This window comes from Gobius niger, assembly GCF_951799975.1.
Source record: "Gobius niger genome assembly, chromosome: 2".
Taxonomy (NCBI): domain Eukaryota; kingdom Metazoa; phylum Chordata; class Actinopteri; order Gobiiformes; family Gobiidae; genus Gobius; species Gobius niger.
The window spans coordinates 32,111,058-32,131,603 of record NC_136853.1 but is presented as its reverse complement, the minus strand read 5'-3'; the positions used below and the strand labels follow the sequence as shown (position 1 = coordinate 32,131,603).

At 42.1% G+C, this 20,546-nt stretch overlaps 2 protein-coding genes across 3 annotated transcripts; one reads left to right on the top strand and one right to left on the bottom strand.

Moving 5' to 3' along the window:
• Nucleotides 1-598: 598 nt before the first annotated feature.
• golgb1 (golgin B1) lies at nt 599-16,647 on the bottom strand. Of its 2 annotated transcripts, none has more exons than XM_079551635.1 (20): nt 16,397-16,647; nt 15,741-15,819; nt 15,472-15,660; nt 15,171-15,284; nt 14,918-15,082; nt 14,717-14,839; nt 13,557-13,670; nt 11,857-12,451; nt 11,694-11,770; nt 11,201-11,252; nt 4,451-9,413; nt 3,953-4,364; nt 3,645-3,878; nt 2,744-3,571; nt 2,451-2,644; nt 2,222-2,381; nt 2,053-2,147; nt 1,909-1,980; nt 1,694-1,784; nt 599-1,646 (listed from the first exon to the last, which is right to left on the bottom strand). In XM_079551635.1, exons 2-20 carry the CDS (start codon nt 15,807-15,809, stop codon nt 1,479-1,481), a joined length of 8,715 nt encoding a protein of 2,904 aa, XP_079407761.1. In that variant the 5' UTR covers nt 15,810-15,819; nt 16,397-16,647; the 3' UTR covers nt 599-1,478. The 2 variants fall into 2 exon arrangements, with proteins under 2 accessions (XP_079407761.1, XP_079407762.1); XM_079551636.1 differs by having other exon boundaries at nt 599-1,619.
• A 1,452-nt stretch (nt 16,648-18,099) lies between these two features.
• Nucleotides 18,100-20,159, top strand: guca1aa (guanylate cyclase activator 1Aa; the record flags this gene model as incomplete). Its single annotated transcript, XM_079551637.1, has 4 exons — nt 18,100-18,297; nt 18,985-19,134; nt 19,207-19,300; nt 19,770-20,159. 4 exons carry the CDS (start codon nt 18,100-18,102, stop codon nt 19,895-19,897), a joined length of 570 nt encoding a protein of 189 aa, XP_079407763.1. The 3' UTR covers nt 19,898-20,159.
• Between the last annotated feature and the right edge of the window lie 387 nt (nt 20,160-20,546).

Here is a 20,546-nt window from a genome sequence, read left to right as displayed (position 1 = left end):
GCGCACAACACGTCATTTCAACTCTGCATGGCATATGGTGATAGCACGGGGGTAATAATAATACATAACAGTGAAGTCTTCAATATTCTTACTGAAGTAAAGTTGCAGATACAGCATGAAAAAGTATGCATTGTAAAATGTAAAAAAGTAAAAGAATTTAAGAGTTTTTTTTTTTAATCATTTGAATTAAACCAGGTCTAAACCCGGACTAAACAAGGCCTAAACCAGGTCTAAACAAGGTCTAAAGGAGTAAACCACTAAAACACTTTGAAAATAATATACTTTAAACCAATTTAAAAATGTAGTGGAGTAGAAAGTACAGATACAGGATCTAAAATGTAGTGAAGTAAAAGTAAAATGTATTCATCATAAAATGTACTTAAGTAAAAGTACCTATCATTTGTACTTTTTACTTTACTTTCCACCACTGCATATCTTAAATGATTACGGTAAGCAGATCGCAGTAAATTATTTAGAAATGTGTATTTATTTCTCTAAAGTGCACTGCAAAATGTGTACATATACTTTCGAATTGCAAGGATAAAATTCACATTAGAAAAAATCAGCATTGTCTGAAACACATAAAAAATACCTTTATTTTATTACCAGCAGCATTTTGACAAAAAACTGATTTTTACAATATAACCACTGTTTTCAAGTCTGGCTTATCGATCTTTTGACTTAATAATCTAGAAGGACGTTAACACATTGGAACGGTTTGTACAATAAATTCAATGTATGCAAGAAATCCAAATAATTTAAAAAAGTTAAATTATAGTTAACGGAGAAGGGAAACCCTCTGGTTCATGATTTATGTTGCAGCCTTTTAATTAATGTACATGAATGTGATTGTTATTTGTTGATCAGTTATTACTTCAAAGAGGCTACACCTGTATATTACTTAGAATTTAAACAGAAAACCAAACAATGTTTAATCAAATGCTGTAGTAGAAGATCCGTCTCAGTATTTAACTCAGTTATATACAGACATACGATTACCCTTGTAAAAAGTCAACATTGTAATTATACAGTAGAAAAGGAACCTAATAGGAATGTAATTGCACTATAATGCCCTGGTGCATAAAATGAGCAGAGAAGGAAGAGGCTGGATGAGATTAGCAAGTCCCAAACGCTTAAACCATCAATATAAAGTGACCCTTTCTGACCCTAAGTGTTAACATCTAAAAGGCACAGGAACACTCCATTAGCCACAATACTTACTTCAATATTTAACCATTCCCTTAAAGTTAAAGTTAGGAAATGTACAACTTAGCTGTTAGTCTTCTGACTTCAGCTTACCTTAGCAATAGTCACATAAACAAATCTAATTGGAAAAATAGTTATGAACCAATTGTTAGAGTAAACTAAACAGGTAAAATCATACCGCAAAGTGCAACATTTGTGAGTAATAAAACCTACAATGGCTTCAGTTTTGACATATTCCCTTTGACACATTTGTCCCTTCAGTGAATAGGCTTTCAGAGGTATCCACCGAGGCACAGCAGCAGCAGGACGTGCACTGTGAGAAGATAGAGGCTGAACAGGAGAGGCGTGCGCTGGCGAGAGCAGAAAGCCACTCGCAGCATCCGCAGGAACCCTGGACCCTGGACTCTTCGCGTCTGCAAACACGCAGGTAGACCATAAGTCTTCATAAAAACAGACTTTTCAATGACAAATTGAAGGCCTCACTTACTCTTGTGACTGCTCCTTCCGGTGGCTCAATGAAGACGGCAGTTTCCGATTGATCAGCCTCCAGTGCTGAGTTCCATTGAGCCTGGCTGCGTCTAAAAATATGAATGCAAATGTAAGTTTGTGTTAATATGAAAGCTGCATAACGAAAGTTAAAAAATCGTGCCATGCAAGCACTTTTACAAATGACCCCATGTACCATTTACCTATAGTTTTTACCTGTCAAGTTGATCCTGTGTGGTCAGTAACCGCTCCTCAGCAGCAATTCTTTGCTGCATCTCTTCGTCTAACCTAGAGTGACAGGTAACAATCAACATAAACACTTGCAGGTGTTTTATTTTTTGAGGACAGTGAGCGAGTTACCTTCTCTGTAGCTCTTTGACCTCCTCTAGATATGCATGTGTCTCCAGAGCGGAGGTCTTCTGTTGCGGAGCTCCAGGAGCACTGTCCTCTGTTCCCTGTCCCAATAAAACAAACTGTGTTCTTTTAATGCTTTAATACAAGCTTTAGTACGTAGACTTTTATTGCCCACCTGTCTTTGATAGTGTTCCTCTTGTAGTTGAGGTCTTTGATTTTGAACTTCCTCTAGCATTGCAGTGAGATGCCGCAGTTGTTGGTCTCTCTCAGTGAGAGTGGCAAGTGTCTGCTGCTTCAGCTGATCAGCTTGAGCCATCAAATCCATACGTTCCAACCTAAGGAGAATAAATTAGCATCTTGCTTAGGTTCCATATTAAGTAACCAACGTAATCACACAACCATACCGTAGTGTATCAATTTCCTGCTTGTCCATTGTGACCACATTTTCAAGCTTAGTGACGACTCCCAAAAGGTCATTGCTTCTCTCTTTCTCCTCAAACAGTTCCTGACTGACTTTAATCAACTCTCCTGCTCCAAGCCGAGACAGCTCTGACTTCTGCTTTTTGAGGTCAGTCGATTGTGATTCAAGCTGCTCCAGCTGAAGAGACATACAGGTTATAATTGTATAAAATAATGTTGTTGTTTTTTTTTTAACAATAATTACAGTTGATTATGCTTGTCAAAGTTGTTCACTCACCAGTCTTTCCCTGTCGTTCTGTAGGGCCTGCAGAGCATTTTTTAGGCCCCAGACTTCACCAGTGGAGCTTGGAGATCCACTCACCGCGGTGTGTCTGCCTGCTCTGCTCAGCTCCTCCACTCTCAGACTCAGCTCTTGGGCTTTACTTTCAGCCTGGTCTCTACTGTCCTGGAGAGAAGCCATGGCTTTCGCAAATGACTGGTTCTCTGCTCTGAGTTGCGTTGTGATGTCTTTCTCCTCCAGTAGTTTCTGTTCAACAGCCAGCAGGTCGCGGGCCAGCTCTGCTACTCTCTCCTGAGCACTCTCGGACTCAGTGCGCATCACCCCTCCCTCCCATTGTAACTCGGCGAGCTCTTTACTTTTGCTTGCCTGTTCTTCCCTTTCTAAACGTAGTGTGTCTTCCAGGTCAGTCACCTGCTTTCTTGCACCTTGTAGCTGCTCCCTGAGCTTCTCCACCTCTGCTCCAGGCGCATCAAACACATGTGTTCTGGTGTCAGCTGCCTGAACAAGAGTCTCCGTCTCCAGTCTACTTTCTCCATCTCCTGCGTTCTTAGCCTCCATTAGCCTCAGCTGACTTTCCATTTCTTTATACTCCTTTTCAAGAGTGGCTATGCGCTGGCGTTGGGCTGCTAAAAGCTGCTTGTGTTGAGACTCTTTCATGCCAAGGACTTGATTGAGCTCTTCACGGTAGCCATGAAGCTGAGCAGCCAGCTTGGCCTTTTCCGCGAACAGGTCATCTCTCTGCACCAGCAAAGAGCGCAGCTCCTCTTTCAGGCTGTTATTTTCACCAGCAGCCTCTTGGATCAGACCATCCTTTTCCATCATCACCTGTAATAATGAGTCCATCAGTAAATATTTAAATTCATTGTTGTTCATGTCAAATATTAAAGTCTGCCATTACCTGCAGATGTTTTCCTTCAAGCTGCTTGTACATATTAAGGACTCTGTCTCTGTCATCCTGCAAAGAGCCCATGGCCTTGGTAAATGAGTCGAGTCGAGTTTTACTCTGGTTACACTCTGCATCTGCTTTTCGTAGTTTTTCTGCAAGGTCCTGCAGTTCCAGTCTTCTTTGCTCAAGCTCCTTTTCGGATTCCTGTGCCCTCGTTTCAGCCTCCAGTCTTGCCTCTTCAGCAGCCTATGACAAAAATGATAATTGAAAATTGTTTTGAAACAATATTACTCCAAAATACTATACATTTAGAGGTGTACCTGAGAAACAGCTTTCTCCATCTCCCCCAACATCTCAACCTCTCTCCTTTCCTTCTCATTTAACTCTGACTGTAGGTCTTCTGTCAGTGCCTTGGAGGAGCGCAAATCTGCCTCTAGTTGCTCCAGATTCAGACACAAACGTCTCTCTTCAGCTTCTCTTTCTCTCAGCTCAGCTCTGGTCTGATCAGCTTGAGCCTGCAAATGGCCCACCGCCTCCTCTAGAGCTTTAACTCTCTGATGTGCACTCCCCACTTCCTGTTTAAAGCTGAGGGCTTCGGTTTGTGCAGCCTGTAGAGCAGCTTCAGTTTCTTGGACATAGTTCTTCTCCGTCGCAAGAGCAATTTCACTGGCTTTGAATTTGTTGTCGAGTTCTTCAAGTTTCTGCTGCCATTCCTTATCAGCTTTTTCCAAACTAGAAAACATTAAATCACATTTTTTTTAAATTGCATTTAGAAGAACAAATTCTCTTTTTTTTTTTTTACAAAGGGAAAGATTTACCTGTCAATTGAGATTTGAAGTCCGTCTTTCAGAGTAGTTTCCTTCTGAAGCTGTTCTGTCAGAGCTTTCACACGAATTTCAGCCTCCCGTACTTCAGCTTCTTTACCTTGGAGCGCACCGTTAAAGCGGCTCTCCCACTGACGAGCCTCATCCAAAATACGGTCTCGATCATCCTGCAGTGAGGACATGCAGCGCGAGAAAGCAGCCAACCTGGCCAGTGACACATCCAGTTGTGCTTGCACCTCTTGAGCTTTTTTTTCTGCTGACTCTGCCATGTCTCTGGCCTCTGCTGTGGCATCCTCTTCCCTCTCCCTCTCTCTGTAGGACTCCTCCAGTCTGAGCTCCATGTCTTTCAGCTCTGCTCCAAGTCTGAACCTCACAGAGTCCAGGGTCTGCTCCGCTTCAGCTTTCAGTTCCACCTCCCTCTGCAAGGCCTTTTGTTCTACAGATGTTTTAGCAGCCAAAGCCTCCTTCAGCTGCTCACAAGCATCATGATATTGAGATTTACAGTCCGACAACTCAGTCTCTGTCCTTTTTAAATCCTCCAAAGTTTTAGAAATCTCAAGTTGAGCCTCTTGCTGTTTCTTGAGCAGCTCATTGTGACTGATCTGCAGTACCTTGACGTCTCTACCCAGCTCACTGATCCTCTCCTGGTACTGAATAGAGTCCTTCTGTAGCTGCCGGACCTCCAACTGTTTCTCTCGGAGCAGCTCTTCAAGTTGACGTGCTCGGCTTTGACTCCCCACTTTCACACGCTCAACGGAGCGCAGCTGCTGTTCCAGCTCCCTCTGTTTCCCAGACTGAGCCTCGGCCTCAGCCTTCTGCCTTTGGGCTTGCCTCATGTCCTCCTCCAGCGTGGAGGCGCGCTCCTGTTCACTCTGATACTGGGCTTCAAGTTCAGTGCGTTCCCGCTCCAGCGTCTCAACTTCACACTGCAGCTCAGCCAGCTGTTGCCGCTGCTCTGTCGTCTCCTGCTGGTAATTAGCAATGCTGCCATTGAGCTGAGCCAGCTGATTCATCAAGCGCTCCTCCAGATTATCCTTTTCCGATTCCAAGTTTTTGAGGAGCTCTTTGAATTGCATCTCTCTGCAAGCACTTTTCTCTTCCAGACTCGCCACTCTCTCAGCTCTTTCACAAAGTGACTGCTCCAAAGTTGCTTCCCTTGCTTTGTTCTCTCCAAAATCTTTCTCAAGAGCGGTCAATTGAGCCTTGAATTCAGATTCCAGTTGTTGCCAATGGTCTCTTTCTGCAATAAAAGCCTCTTCCATCTCCTTCATTTTGTTCTCAATTTGTTCAGTTTCACATTTTTCTGGTATTGACGGGGGATCTACATCTGCAGTAACTTTGTGTGAAATGTCTAAACTTGTTTCAGCAGATATGGCGGGTTCTTGGCCCTCATGGCTCTCAGTTGGCTCAGATTTGGCCATAATTAGAACTGATGTTTCCGCAGTAACAACCTCATCTGGATCAGCAGCAGCGCTGAGGGCTACAGAGTCCCTCAAACAGACTTCTTTATGTTGCCTTTGTGCAAGTTCCTCCCTTAATTCATCAATGTGCAGGCTTAAAGTATCTCTCTCAGTTGTGGTTACCTCTAATTCGGTTTGTAAAACCCTTAGCCGCTCATTCACTTTTTCAAGCTCCGCTTTAAGACCTCTGTTATCAGGAGACACATTCTGAGATTTTTCCTGCTGTTCTCTCAGCCTCTCATTCTCTTCTTCTAATTCCAGTATTTTTTGTTGCTTTGTTTTGGCAAACTTTCTCATTTTGTCTTTCACCAAGTCCACCTCTTTTTGTGCCTCTTCTGCTTGTTGTTGCGCCTCTAGCCTTGCTGCATCATTTGCTCTCACTTTGGATGCAAGCTCCTGTCTCTCTTGCCTGGCAGCTTCCAAGACGCGTCTCACACGCTCTGCCTCATCACTCACATTTTCGTAGGACTTCAGCAGAGTTTCATACTCCTCCTTCATCCCTTGTATCTTTTCCTCCCACTCTTTGCAGGCTTGAGCAGCCTCTTCTCTGGCAAGCTCTGCATCCTTCTGACAGCTGTCTTTTTCACTTAGTATTCCGTCCATAACCAGTTTAAGGCTCTCACAGGATGAACCTACACTTTGGTTTTCCAGGAGTAATCGGTCCACCTCACTGATCAGCCTCTCGCGCTCAGTTTGGAGCTTCTCTGTCTCTAGTTCATTTGCGGTCATTTTCTCCTTGAGCTCTGTGTACATCTGCTCTGTGGTGGCCAGATTTTCCTTTAGAGTCTTGTTTTCTTTGAGAACCTCTTTACGACTAATAAGAGCTGCCTGTAATTTCCTTTGAAGCTGTTGTATCTTTGACTCATTATCTTTTTCTTCCTCTTGCTTCTGTGGGATCTCTATCTCTAATCTCTGAGTTTTTTCTTGCGCCGTCTTCAGTTCTTCTTGTAAAGAGACAAGTAATTCATCCTTGTGGGATACAGCTGTCTCCATCGATCGTATCAACGTGTTCTGCTCCTGAAGTTGTTGACTTAGCTCCATTATCTCATGATTTTTGTTGTCAAGAAACAATTTAAAATCGGTGACTTCAGCCTGAAGAGCTGCAATTGAGGATACGGATTCTGCAGTGGCTGTTTTGACAGCAGTGTCCATCTCTGCCTTTAGGATCTCAGCGCAAGACTCTGCTTTATTATATTTTTCTCTAAGAATGTTCATCTCTTCCAAAACAACATCTATCTGCATTTCCTTTTCCCTGAGGTGTTCCAGATCATTTGTTAATTCCAGTAATTGAGTTTCCTTTAGTGACAAAATAGCAATTGCATCAGATAATTTATTTTCAAGCTCTGCGTTCGTCTTTTGTAAAGTGTAGGCTTCATCTCGGAGGGCGTCCACTGATTCATCCGCTTGTACAGTGGAGCTCGGACTCTTCTCTCCTCCTCTGTCATCACTCGAGGGCTCCTTAGCTGTAACTGAGTCTGGGGTGGCAAAGTCCACCCAGTCCTCCTGTCCCCATTCATTCACTGTAGGTTTCTCCGCTATCTGATCCTCCAGCTGAGGCTTCTGGTAAGACTGCCTTTCATGCTCTTTACCACTTTCAATTTCTCTCAACTTTTGTAGAAGACTTTCCCTCTCACTACTCTGCCTTTCAAAACGCTCCATCAGCTCAGCGTACTCCTCTTTTTGTTGCTTCAGTTGCTCGCGATGGTGCCTGTCCTTCTCCTTTGCTTTACGGATTGTGTCCTTGCGTGACTCTTGGGCTTCCTGGACTTTCCTCTGAAGGCCTTCACACTCTCCCTCAAGAGAGGCCACTTGGGATTGTAACAGCGTTGTATCCTGAGTCTCTGCTTGTGGCGGGTTTGCAACCTCTTCGCTCAATTGTCTGTTTAGATCACGGGTTTCTGCAAGAAGCTGATCCTGCTGGCTAATCTTTTGCTCCAGACTCTCAACAACCTCTTCTTTGGATTTCAAAGCTTGATTAAGCTCAGTAAGCTTAGTCTCCATTTCTTCTAAATCTTTGTTTCCAGGTTTGTCCGTTTCCTTTTGCTCTGTAGCATCAGCAATCCTCTTTTCTTCAAAATTTGCAACTTTTTTCATGAGTTCTTTGCGCTGCACAAGAGCCACCTGTAATTTCTTCTTGGTGAGGGTGAATTGAGTTTCTAGCTCTTCTTTTTCCCTTTTTAAGGTTGACACGGTTTCTTCCGTCAGAGCTGTTGGGGCATTACTAGTTTCTTTGCCACTCGTTGCACTTTTGAGCTCTTGTATCTCCTCAATCAACCTATTCATTTCACCGTCCACCAATGATCTCTCTTCCTGGGCTTGAAGGAGTTTAGCAGACATACTATCGTTCAGTGACATAATCTCCTGCTGCTTTTCGCTTAAACGTAGCTGTAGCTCATCGATTTCAGAGTCCTTCTTTAATATTGATTCAGAGCTGGCGTCATTGCTCTGTGAGGACGCCAAGATGCTGCTTTCCAAATCCCTCAGCTTCTGTTCGAGCTCAGCGGAGAACTGCTCTCTATCCTCTAGCTGGACACTGAGCATTTGCATTTCACTCTGCTGCTCTGACAGTGACTCCAATGTGCTTTCCAAGTCTGCTTTTAAGGCATGCATCTTTTCCTCCTTCTCCTTACACCGATCGTTTAAAATATCAATTTGCTCTTCTAAAAGACGCATTTCAATGCTTTGTTTTTCTCTCATAGAAGTGTTTTGCAGAGAAATACTATCTAACTCTTCTTTGGCAGCATCAAGCTCTTTTTCAAAATTGAAAGCTTGAGATTCGGCAGCTTCTTTAGCAACAATGAGTGAATCTGTCTCCTTTATCAAAGCGATGATTTTGTCCTGGGACTCAGTGGCTTCTTGTTTGAGCCTCTGTTGCTCTGCCAGCAGCTCACTGTATCTTTTCTGTAGCTCTTCAGCCGAAGTCTGAGCAAAACCTTGTTCAGACGAGACATTAAAATCTACTGATGAAGAAACTTGCTCAGTCAAGTGAATCTCCACGGTCTCTTGAATAACCACTGATGAAGACACAACTGCGGAAGATTCCTGCTCCATACTAGTGGTTTCCCATGACTGTAGCTGATTAAGATCCTGTAAAGTAGCTGGCCACTCCTGCCCTCCCTCCTGGTTCACGGCCTCCAGAAGTGTCCAGCTGCTGTGGGCCACCTCTGAGTCACTGCTCGCCACCATCTCATCTGAAGAGGTGGCTTTGGACTCCTCCGGGGAGTCGGACTGGGTCCCAATCAGCTCTGGGCTGCTCTCATTGTCAGCAGACAAAGACAGAACAGAGGAGTCTCCAGCCACTAATGTGGTTTCTTCATCTTGCGTTTCCTCCAAAAGGCCCTGAAGAGCAGGTGTATCATGGGATTTTTCACTTTCCACCAAAGAAATGTGATCCTCTGTAACTTCAGTGGACTCATGTTTCTGGGCAAGTGAAGCTTTTAATGCAAACAGTACATCCTCATTTTCTAATAACTGTTGTTCCAGAGCAGAGATGCGTTCTGTAAAAAATAAAACAAAATATGTCAAGTTTCAATGTTTTAAGGTCCTACATCATGCATTATATAAGCTTTCATAATGTTACTCCTTAGCCTTGATTTTCTTTGTAGTATAAATCAATATAACGCAAGTATCTAAATATTATGCTGTTATACAGTGGGTTGCATAAGTACGCGCACCCTTTTTAACTTTTCAATATTTTGCCACCCTATGGACCACAAACATAAATATATTTAATTGAAATTTTACATGAAAGAGACACACTAAGTGACGTAAAATTAAAGTATACATAAAAAACAAAAGTGGGGTTTGCAAAAGAATCAGTTTTATATTTATAAAAAAAAATGAATAAATACATTTTATTTCACTTCACGATTGTGTGTCACTTAGTGTGTGTCTTTCATGTACAATTTCAACTTAATATATTTATGTTTGTGGTCCATAGCTTGGTAAAATATTGAATAGTTAAAGGAGTGCGGCTACTCATGCAACTCCACTGTACTTAAAGCCAGCAGAGTGCGCACTTCCTTCTCCTGTGCAACAGTGACCAGAGCTGCAATGTAAATGTTAAAGCAGTACTAAGTAACTCTACCCCCTAGAGGCCATAAGCGCAACTGCAGGTGTAGTAGCAAGTTACGATTTTTTTATTTATTAATTGTCTTGGAGAGTAAATACTACGCTGACAGGAAAGGCGAAGGGAGAGAGGGATACTGTACATCCAATTATACAATAGAAATATTTTTTTTCACTCAAACTTGGCTGTAAATACTGTTTAAAGTGACGTTAGCCCGCAGTTAGCTTTGCCCGTTAGCATGTTAGCTTCTTCTTTGTGATTCCATTAGTGTGTATTGTTTTCTCCGCACCGGGGGCAGTCAAGTTGCAAACATGGTTTTCTGTCCAGAGACACCAGGGGGAGATGAAAGACCCTCCAATCATCCCATAAACACTTGTATTACCCCCACAGGGACTACGGAAAGGATTTATTAAGGTAAATAAGTTACTTCGTACTGCTTTAAAGCAGAACTAAGTAACTCATGCCCCCAGAGGCCATAAGCGCCACTGCAGGTGTTGTATCATGTTATGGTTTTTTACTCATTAATTGTCTGTGAGAGTAAATACTACGCTGACAGAAAAGACAAAGGGAGAAAGAGGGATATTGTGCATCCAATAACACAATGGAGATCATTTTTGTTCACTCAAACTTGGCCGTAAATACTGTTTAAGAGGTGCTAGCCCACAGCTAGCTTTGCCCGTTAGCCTAATAGCTTCTTCTTCGTGATTCCCTTAGTGTGTATTGTTGACTCCGGTGGCAGCAAAGTTGCAAATGTGGTTTTCTGGCCAGAGACACTCGGGGCAATGAAAAACCCTCCAATCATCCCATTAACACAGGAAGGACTACGAAAAGGATTTTTTAAGGTATACAAGTTACTTAGTATTGCTTTCTAAACAGCTATGCACAAGCTAACATGCTACTCAGCGCGAGGAAAATGAGAGGAAGTTTAGCCACAGACAGGATCAGAGCCAGTTTAGGTGAAGGTGTCTTGACTGTAAAACATGAAGAAACATCATGGAAAATATCTGGTGACATACATCAGTGGTAGAAGCCCTGTTCTAGTGCGAAAAAGTATGAAGGATTGCTATAACATGCGCAAATAAAACAAAACACCACTCCAGGCCTGTGTTTGATGAGGCTTTACCGATATAACATGTTTAAAACCTCAAAAATGCATGACATAGGCTTTTGAACAGCTGGTTGCTTCATAGTCAATGCTGTAGGAGTGTTTAATACCTGTTTGAGCGTCGACTTCTGCGGATTCAACATCGTGACCCGTTTCGGAAATCTGCAAAATACAAATAAATCACTTTCAACAAGAATCAGGTTTCTCATTGTAAGCCATGCACAGATATGTCAGTCAAATTCATTACAGTCTACTAAAGCCTGTCACAGAATCGGTGAGAAGGATTAGACACACTGCGGCTCACAGGGACGTGCAGATCCCCGTCTGTGACCCTTCAGAGAAGTCCTGTCTGAGTCCCAGTCTGGGTCTGAGGGACGACTTTAAAACTGTCCTCAAAGTCAAACAGTCTATGAATTTGTGATTTACAAACAAACTTAAATGGGCACTATGACTTATTTTGTATGATATTCTTGCATTTTGGAACAGATACAGAAAGTGGTATATTGACCTTTGTTGTAATTTGCTGTATAAAAGGGCAAGACTGTTCTATTGCAACCTACAGCTTCTAAAACTAAACTGGAAATATCCTCTGTAGTCACTGACCCCTTTAAGTGTCTGCTCCAGATGCTGTATTGTAGATGATGCTTCCTCATTATCTTTGGCGTGTTTGTCCAATTGTCCTGGGGGAAAAAAGACAAAACAACAACACTCTGTGAATGCTACTAAACGTTTTTACCTATTTAAAGTTGCCGATAGAAATTCTAACCGTGAAGGACATCAATGGTATGGGACATCTCCACACAGCGGTTCTCACTTTCACTGTGCTCCTCTTTGAGCTTTGCGAGTTGAGCTTCAATGGACTGAATGGTTTGCGTTAACAGAGTGGGGTCAATTAAAACAGGGCCTTCATCTGAAGTGTCTTCTGCAGCCAGGGCTCGTAAATGCCTCCACGCCTCATTCAGCGCTGCACCCTGCTCCTGTAACTGCTCATGCTCTGCTCTGAGTGCAGTCAGTTCATCGTTGAGCTTCTCCACCTCCAAAGCTCGGTCAGCTTCTGCCTCTCTGTTAGACTCCAGCTCCATTTCTGCCTGTTTTTTCTGCAGAGTCTCTTGTGCAGCCGCAGCCTCGGACTCTCTCAGCTGAGCCAGTTCTTGCTCCAGTCTAGAAACCTCTGCTTTCTCCTTTTGTAGAGCTTCTTGACTAACAAGCTCTGTGTCTTTTAATGCCTCCAGTTCACTCCGCAGCCTGGCCACCTCGGCGCACTCTTCTTGTGCCTGAGTCAGCTGCATCTTCTCCTCCTCTCTGAATCTGACCAACTCTTGAAGCTCCTGCTCCATCTGACGGAATTGAGATGTCAAGATCTAAAAACACAAGGATGTTTGAATTAATCGTTTAAGTAGACAAAAACTAGGGCTCTAGGGTTGGACATTGGTTCATATGTGCTGACGGAGGAGATAATGAACTTTGTGACGGTCTTTGTTTCATGTGGATTCCTCCAGTGGTGACTGAGATATGAACCAAAAAAACTCTCCCCTCTTTGGAATGCTGTGATGTCACATGAACCTATTGGAACGCCTATGTAAACAAATTTTGAGCATGTGTGCCGTACGGCCTGTTTTCTTCGTTTGATTTGGAGAAAGCTCTCCACCACTATATGTGTTGTAAACATGAACGAAAGAATAAAAACAATAAAAAAAATAAAAAAATAAAAAAATATATAGGCTATAGAGAAAAAACGATTTTGTTTTTTTGAGAGATCATGGACCCAGTGACTGATATTAATGACAATTTCTTAATTCATATATTTTCTTTTTAGCTACGACTTGTGAAAGTGTAATGCTTTTAATAGGAAAAACTGGCTTCTGCCCCCCATTGGGTCCGATGACATCATCATATTATATATATATTATATATTATAGTAATGTGTAATAAACATATTAACTTTTTAAAGGTGTAATCACTAATATAGAATATATTACAATTTTAAAGTAACTTGCCCAACACTGAATAAGACTAATAGGACTAAGGCTCAGATGATGGAACAGTAAAAGCCTTGAGCGTTTAGAAAGGTGGAGACAAGAACAATCTAATTATTTGATCTAGTTATACATTTATATATTGTTTTGGTAGAGTTTATACATTTTGGGCAGAACTGTGTACTGTTACATTGATTAATTCTCACAAAATCAGATGCAAATATATGTATAAATGTCGGCTGTCATTAGTTGTAGTTGGTTATTAGGACTGCACAATTAATATTTTATATATATATATAAGCTATGAGCTGCAAATATACTTAAAAACTGTTGTTAAACATCATGGTACTAATTCATAACATTTCAGCTTCATGGAGCATTTTGATTTCAGTTGTGCAGCCCTGTCAGTTATCTGGAAATGATTTGTTATCGGTCCAAATTTCCATTATTGTTCCTCACTCGTTAAAAATAAACATGGCAGGAACCGCACCTGTTTTTGCTGATCAGCGCTGTTGACCTCCTGCTGCAGCATTTCCAGCACCTGAGACCGAGAGCTCAGCGTCTCCTCCAGCTCCTCACACCTCCGCTGAGCCGCATGAAGGGCCTGCAAAACACCAGCCAATTAAACATTAAACAGGGAATTTAGTTTAAGCTCCACTGACTATATCACCCACAATAAATTCCTGAAGACTAAATGCAGTTTGACCTTGTTATAGTGCATTACATAAAAACACCATTTCCTTACAGAGTTCTGTTGATTCATTTATTGATCATAGGCTTCAAAACTAATTAATCAACAATCGTTTTAGGCACATAATTCATTTCTTTTTTTAATCAGAGATCAAGTTATGCTCTATTAATGGAAAAAAACTGGATTAGATGTGGTCTATATCCAGTATGGAAATCATTTTGACATGATTTGATCTTAATCTGATTGTACTAGGAAGGTCAAAGGTCACATTTTATCAGGTGGTTTGGAAGATCAAATATTTTATGATGTGGTACTGACGTTTGAGAACCACTGCTCAATACTTTCGCAATCAATGAACAACATTGAACAAACAAAAAAGGTGAATGCTGTCAGGCATGTCAAATCTTCAGTTGTTACACTCATAGCAGATTTTGTAGTATTGTATAGATTTCATATTTAGAGATACAGTATCGCCATATTGGCCCCACATTTTGTGAAAATAAGATGGCACACCTAATCCTCCTCCAACAGAGCATGTTCCTAAAAAGAGGTGGGGCGGCCGGACCAGCTACCAGCCTCCACAGTGGTCTAGATGCTGCAATCAAAGCCTCAGGCTTCATTTCTTAATCCACATTACAAAAACCAGCGTGGTTAAAAATATGATCCTCACCCCAGCACTGTCACATGGAACACCATGATCTTTAGAAAAAAGAAAACTTTTTGCAGCCAGGCTTTCAAGCTGTTGTTGAGAGTTGTAAAGTCTCCATTGAAATCTGTTTTAAAACGTTTCTTTTGGAGTCGCCCTTGGCCACCAGGGGGTGGTATTTCAGCAGTGTCGGCTCCCCGTCATGAGCACCAAAGAAAAGGGCTTCCTTCGCCCATTAGGACCAAAGCCCCATTTTAAAAACAAGACCTGGTGGTGTCTAAATGCATAAAACATTAATTACAAAGTACTGCACCTGCTGAATCTCGCTTTTACTGTGCGACTCAGATGATACTCTGACCATCTCGTCTTCATGTTTTTGTATCTGTTCTTGGAAACGTACATCCTTTTCACAAACCACAACTTGTAATAGACGGATCTGGCAAAAGAAAAATCATCACATTACTAGGACTGTCTTTAGGCGAGGTTTTAGAGAATGTCTTTTGTTTTGTTTCACCTGCTCAGCATGAGCCGATTCCTTGTCTTGAAGGAGTTGTTCTGTAGCCTCCAGTTTGTCTCTGAGACTCTTGTTGTCTGACTCTTCTTGGTTCAGTTTCGTTCTAAGGTCCTGAAGTTCCTCCTCTGAAACCTTGTCCGCTCCTGTGAATGAGCTGTCCGGAGTCTGCCACAGGAAAAAAGTTAAATTCATTCAGAATCAGCGTGCCAACCACAAAAAAACAATAGTTCATGAACAAAATGAAAAGACTTACAGTTGCACCTTCATGCCCTTTCATTTCATTTATCTGTTTGGTGAGGGATGCCATCTTTGCTTTGGCCTGAAGTTTAAGTTTAGTGAAGCGAGCCTCAGCTGCTTCACTTTCGCTCTGTGAGGGAAAATAATGTATAGTTGGACAAAACACTTAATGGGGGGACAGCGGCACAGGAGTTACATTAGTAGAGAAGGATGTAATAATAATAATAACAATAAAAATAATAATAATGATAATAATAACAACAATAATAACAAAGCTATAACAATATAAATAAATTAGCTGCAAGGTAGAAACTTGCCTTGATCTGTGCATCTTTATTGCCCAACTCTGTGTCCTTTTGCAGCAGCAGAGTGTCTTTATCTCGGATTAGCTCCTTTAACTGGACAACAAGCTGCTCCAAGTGCGCGAGCCTCTCCATGGCCTCCTCCGGCACCTCTGACTCAGCAGTGTGGCCCTCTTCAGGAGGAAGCCTTGGCTCCAGTACTCCCTGTGAGGGAATAATGAGCAAGAAAAATCAATGTAATAGCTATTAACCTAGTTAAGTATTAAATGATCCACTTTTCCCACCTGGGAGCCTCCATCAGCACCCTCCTCTCCAGAGAGCTCCTGGAGGACAGTGGCCAGACGGCTGAACATGAGGCTGGCACTGAAATCATAACACAACAAATACAAAATGTGAAACACTATTGCAAATGGTTCCCTTTAAATCGTTGTCCTGAAGTAAAATACAGGTTTATTTGATGGTCACAAACTATAATGCTGGTAGTAGCCAGTATTTTGTGCCAGAGTTTACTAGAGCCAGGCGACACATTGGTGGTGAACCCTTCCCATTTCCTCTGATGTCGAAATCAGCCGAGCTTTACCGAGTGAAGAGCCACACACCACTGCGGCTGCGTCATTCTCATCCACAGCAAAGATAGAAGCAAGCTAACGCAAAAACAGACAGTAATCTGCCTCCGAAACCCAGAACCAAAGGTTTTCAACGCATCGGAGATATTGGAAGATAAAGTTGAGGTACGAATGAGATCAGACGTGACTGCACTACGTATTTATCCCTGTGATTTCCTGAGATGCACCAAGTTAGCCGATGCTAGCGAGAGAACGTCAGTAACAAGTAAATAAGAGGCTTGTTAAATGCCAGCCATGACTTTCCTATAATGGCACCAGACATCTGTGCCGCGTCGCAATGCACACTAACTTGGACAGAAAGGACCTTGGCTCACCTGTGCGGGTGCTCCCCGGATAAATAGTTCTGCGTTTATTGCGTTTATTTCCTCGGCTGATTTTCAGAGCTCGGCCACATCATCAAACAATCCCGGAAACGCAACTTTCTCTGCGCTCATTGGCCACTCGGAGCTGCGTAAAAAAGGGGCCGTGGACAAATTCAGCTGAGCTGAAAACAAGAAAGTGCCCGTGTGAACAGTATATTCACAGACTGAGTCAGTCACTGGCGTGTTATAGTCTTCATAATGGCAATACGCGACCCAAGAGTGAACCTGATCGTAAACCGTGGCAGACAGCTGGGGAGAAGCCTGCTGCTGCTCGCGCATCACATCTCCGTGTTCGCGGTGTTCGTGGCCCGCTCGGTCCGCTGGATGGTGGAGGCGCTGCGGTGGCTTTCTCTCTTCGCCCGCTCCACCACGTCCATGTTTGACTCTATCTACAGATTCCTGCACTGGGGCAGGAGAAAAGGTGCTCTTGAGGACAGACCCTCATGCAACCAGAGTGAATGATGAAGCTTCAAAGTTGAGATGAAGGAAAAGTCTCCTTTTCAGTGTGATGAGCGGCTGCTGCAGGAGCATGCCATATTGATCAAGCGCACAGTGACTGAGCGCACCAGTGTGGGGTTTCCCAGTCGGCTGCATAACCAGTGTGACACTAATTCATTTAACCAATACTGCCTTATAAAAGTAATTTTTGTATTTACTACTTTTTAAATGGGTTATTGAAGTCATTAGTCAATGTATAATGTATATGTGTGTGATCCTACTAAATACAATTGCCAGTTTTCTCATAGATGCCATGTGACAATGATGCAAATGAGTATTTGCAGCTATGATGCCTTTCTGTTCTGGTGCATGGCCACTCTACAAACATACTGCACTCAACCTTTTGAAAAGGTTCATCATAAAGTTACAAACTTTACTGTTAATGAATCTTTTAGAGGCATTTGTATGTATCAATATTAGTATTCTTTCCAGTGGCAGCATGTGCTCCTGAAGTTGCTTTTCCTGTGGTGTATGAAGAACAAACCTTTTTGCACTACTACTGTGGAATGTATATAATGTAGGCAACTAACTACAGCAATTAGAGCAACGGCACTTATACTGACATCGATTTAACTACTCCGCATTACATGTGTACGTTTCTGTATTTTATATATTTTTGCATTGATTGGTATAACTGATTTATTTTTGTTACCACCAAATGTATCATGAACTGCTTTTCCAAATGCTGGTATTTTTGAAATACTGTGACAGTGTAATGTGTGTGACTTTATATAATTTCTTACGCGTTTAGTTTTATGTAAAACTATTCTATTTACTAACAATAAAATACAATTGCTTTAATCTTAATATGAGTTACCACTTTGGTATAAATGAAAACACTAGAAAACACTGCCTCATGGTTGAGCTCAGATGCATGAGCTGGATGTCCTTCCCTCCATGTGACACAAGGGATAACATGTTATTGTATTGGTCAGCATTTCTATGAAACGTGTCCAGCAGCCTAAGCCCGTTTGTCTGGATTACACAGTGATCAGACTAAAGGAGGGCACTTAGGGCTCACCTCAAAACTTAGTCCACTATAAAAGCCCAACACTAGTGGACCAACCTGCCAGATGTCCTGTGTTGTGTGACTGTGAAGAGGGAGACCCTCTGTCTCACAGTAGACCAATTGGACAGTGAGGCGTCCTGAAGCAGAAATGGGGAACTCAAACGGCTGCACAGTGGACGACCTTCAGGCCGTGGAGATGCATCTGTGGTACAAGAAGTTCATGACTGAGTGCCCTTCCGGACAGCTCACCCTGCATGAGTTCAAACAGTTCTTTGGACTGCGAGGTCTCGACCCAGAGGCCAACGCCTACATTGAGCAAATGTTTCGCACATTTGACATGAACAAGGTAAGGCAGCAGTTTTCAGTTTGAGTTTCTGTTTACATTTCATACTATAGTAAGTAGGGCTAAGACAAAATATACTTTTGTGTTAATGCAGCTTTGTTGTGGAACTAGTCATCTTCACATCTAACAAGACATCTTGCATATTTATAGAGCTGCAGCACTTTAAATCTTTCAGGCAATGGTGGACATGAATGCTGCCAGGAAACTGACTCTATGACACAAAAAACAAAAATAATTAAATGGACTTTGATGTTATTGTACTGTATGTGAGGTGACTAGTGACTAGGTTACAGAGAGTTTCTGAGGTGAAGGGCTGTTGGCATCAGCATTATAGCTTTGGTGCCGATTGGTAAAAAAAAAAAAAAAGGGAGAAAGTTTCTATTACAACCTTAGTTCGACGACTTTAAAAATGTCACATTTCCATCACACTTGTCTAGTGAGGTGTGAGAGACAGGGTCTTGGCTATATTTAGTGTCACCACAGCTCACACAGGGCTGCTGTAATCACATGCATGATATAACGGGATCGTCTGTAAACAATGTTTAAATGCCAAGTTTGTTCTTCAGAGAACTACTGTCTCTTGATTTAAAGGCCCATTCTAGCCCATTCCATTTGCCCCGAAAAACCTGTCTTTGTTATTGACAGAACTACTTAATCTAATCCTCTCATTGTTTAATGTTTGCTGAATAGGACGGGTACATAGACTTCATGGAGTATGTGGCTGCCCTGAGTTTGGTGATGCGTGGAAAGATGGAGCACAAGCTGCGCTGGTATTTCAAAATTTATGATGTGGATGGCAACGGTTGCATTGACCGGCATGAACTGCTCAACATCATAAAGGTGCAGTTTATTCTTAACTTTATTCTTTCTGCACAGTCTGTGGACATAGCTCATTTGTTTCTCTTTCTTCAGGCAATTCGAGCAATCAATGGAAATGAAAACCAAGAGTGCAGTGTTGAAGAATTCACCAACAGAGTATTTGACAAGATTGATATTAATGGAGACGGTGAGTCTACTCAGCTTACACTTAAAAATACTGTAACAAAAATCATTCAGTCATGAGACTAATTAGCATAGTAATTATGGTCATTACAATGGTCACCAAATGTATTTCATATAATAACCTTAATCCAGAGTAAAGACTGCAAATTTCCAATAAACGTGGCAAGTTAAGGCTCATTCATACTTCACAAGACGCAAGAACTTCTTGCACCCTGAGCTGCAGAACAAAATGAGTCACTTTTGTCTTGTCGCCATCGAAACATTTTGTAACTGACGACAGTTCCATGGCTACAAGGCAAAAGTGACTTCATTTTGTTCTGCAGCTCAGGGTGCAAGAAGTTCTTGCGTCTTGTGAAGTATGAATGAGCCTTAGTCTCTTGGTAACGATATGAAGACGGGGCTGTGAAGTACAGAACAACCATAAAATTAAAATAGATACACTAACAAGCTGCCTCCATCACTTGTTTTTCCAGGCGAACTGTCCCTGGAGGAGTTTGTTGCTGGGGCTCGCAGTGATGAAGAATTTATGGAGGTGATGATGAAGAGTCTGGACCTCACTCACATTGTAGCGATGATCCACAACAGAAGACGCAGCATTTAGAACACATTTACTTTGCCCTTGCTCCTGCCCCAGCGGCATCGAAGAATGGATCAAATGCAGAGGACAAACTTCCCGACGGGGAGTAGAAAGTACATCTTTTGTCAGAAGGACAACACTGTGTCCCAGATCTTTGTTTTCATGTTGCACAACGTGACTTTGCTGCAGGCCCATAGATGTTTTGGGATGACTTGGGAGTGAGATGGGCTCCTTGCAGTTAGTGGATATTTACTGTATTAATCTGCACTATGGGCCAGAGGAGTGCAGAACAACAATTTGAAACAATGCCTCCATTTTATGTTTATTCTTTACATTTATGTCTTAATGTATTTTAATATTTTGTACATTTTCATATTATAAACCAATATATTTTTGAAAAGTCACGCTGTTAAGATCAATCTTTGTCCGCTTTGCAAGAATGTGAAGTATGAAAACATCAGTTGGTTGATATCGCTGCCTTCTCTGTTGATGTGCAATTTGCGGTTTGATAAATAATTTGACGTACAGTGGATGGAAATTATTAAAAGACTGAATATTCACAACCAACCATGAGTCTGATGTGTGATTGTTTTATTCTCCTGGCTGAAGAAAGTTTTCTCCCACTGAGCACTTTGTTGTAGTCAGACTACAGCCACAACCACAAAGCTCTTTT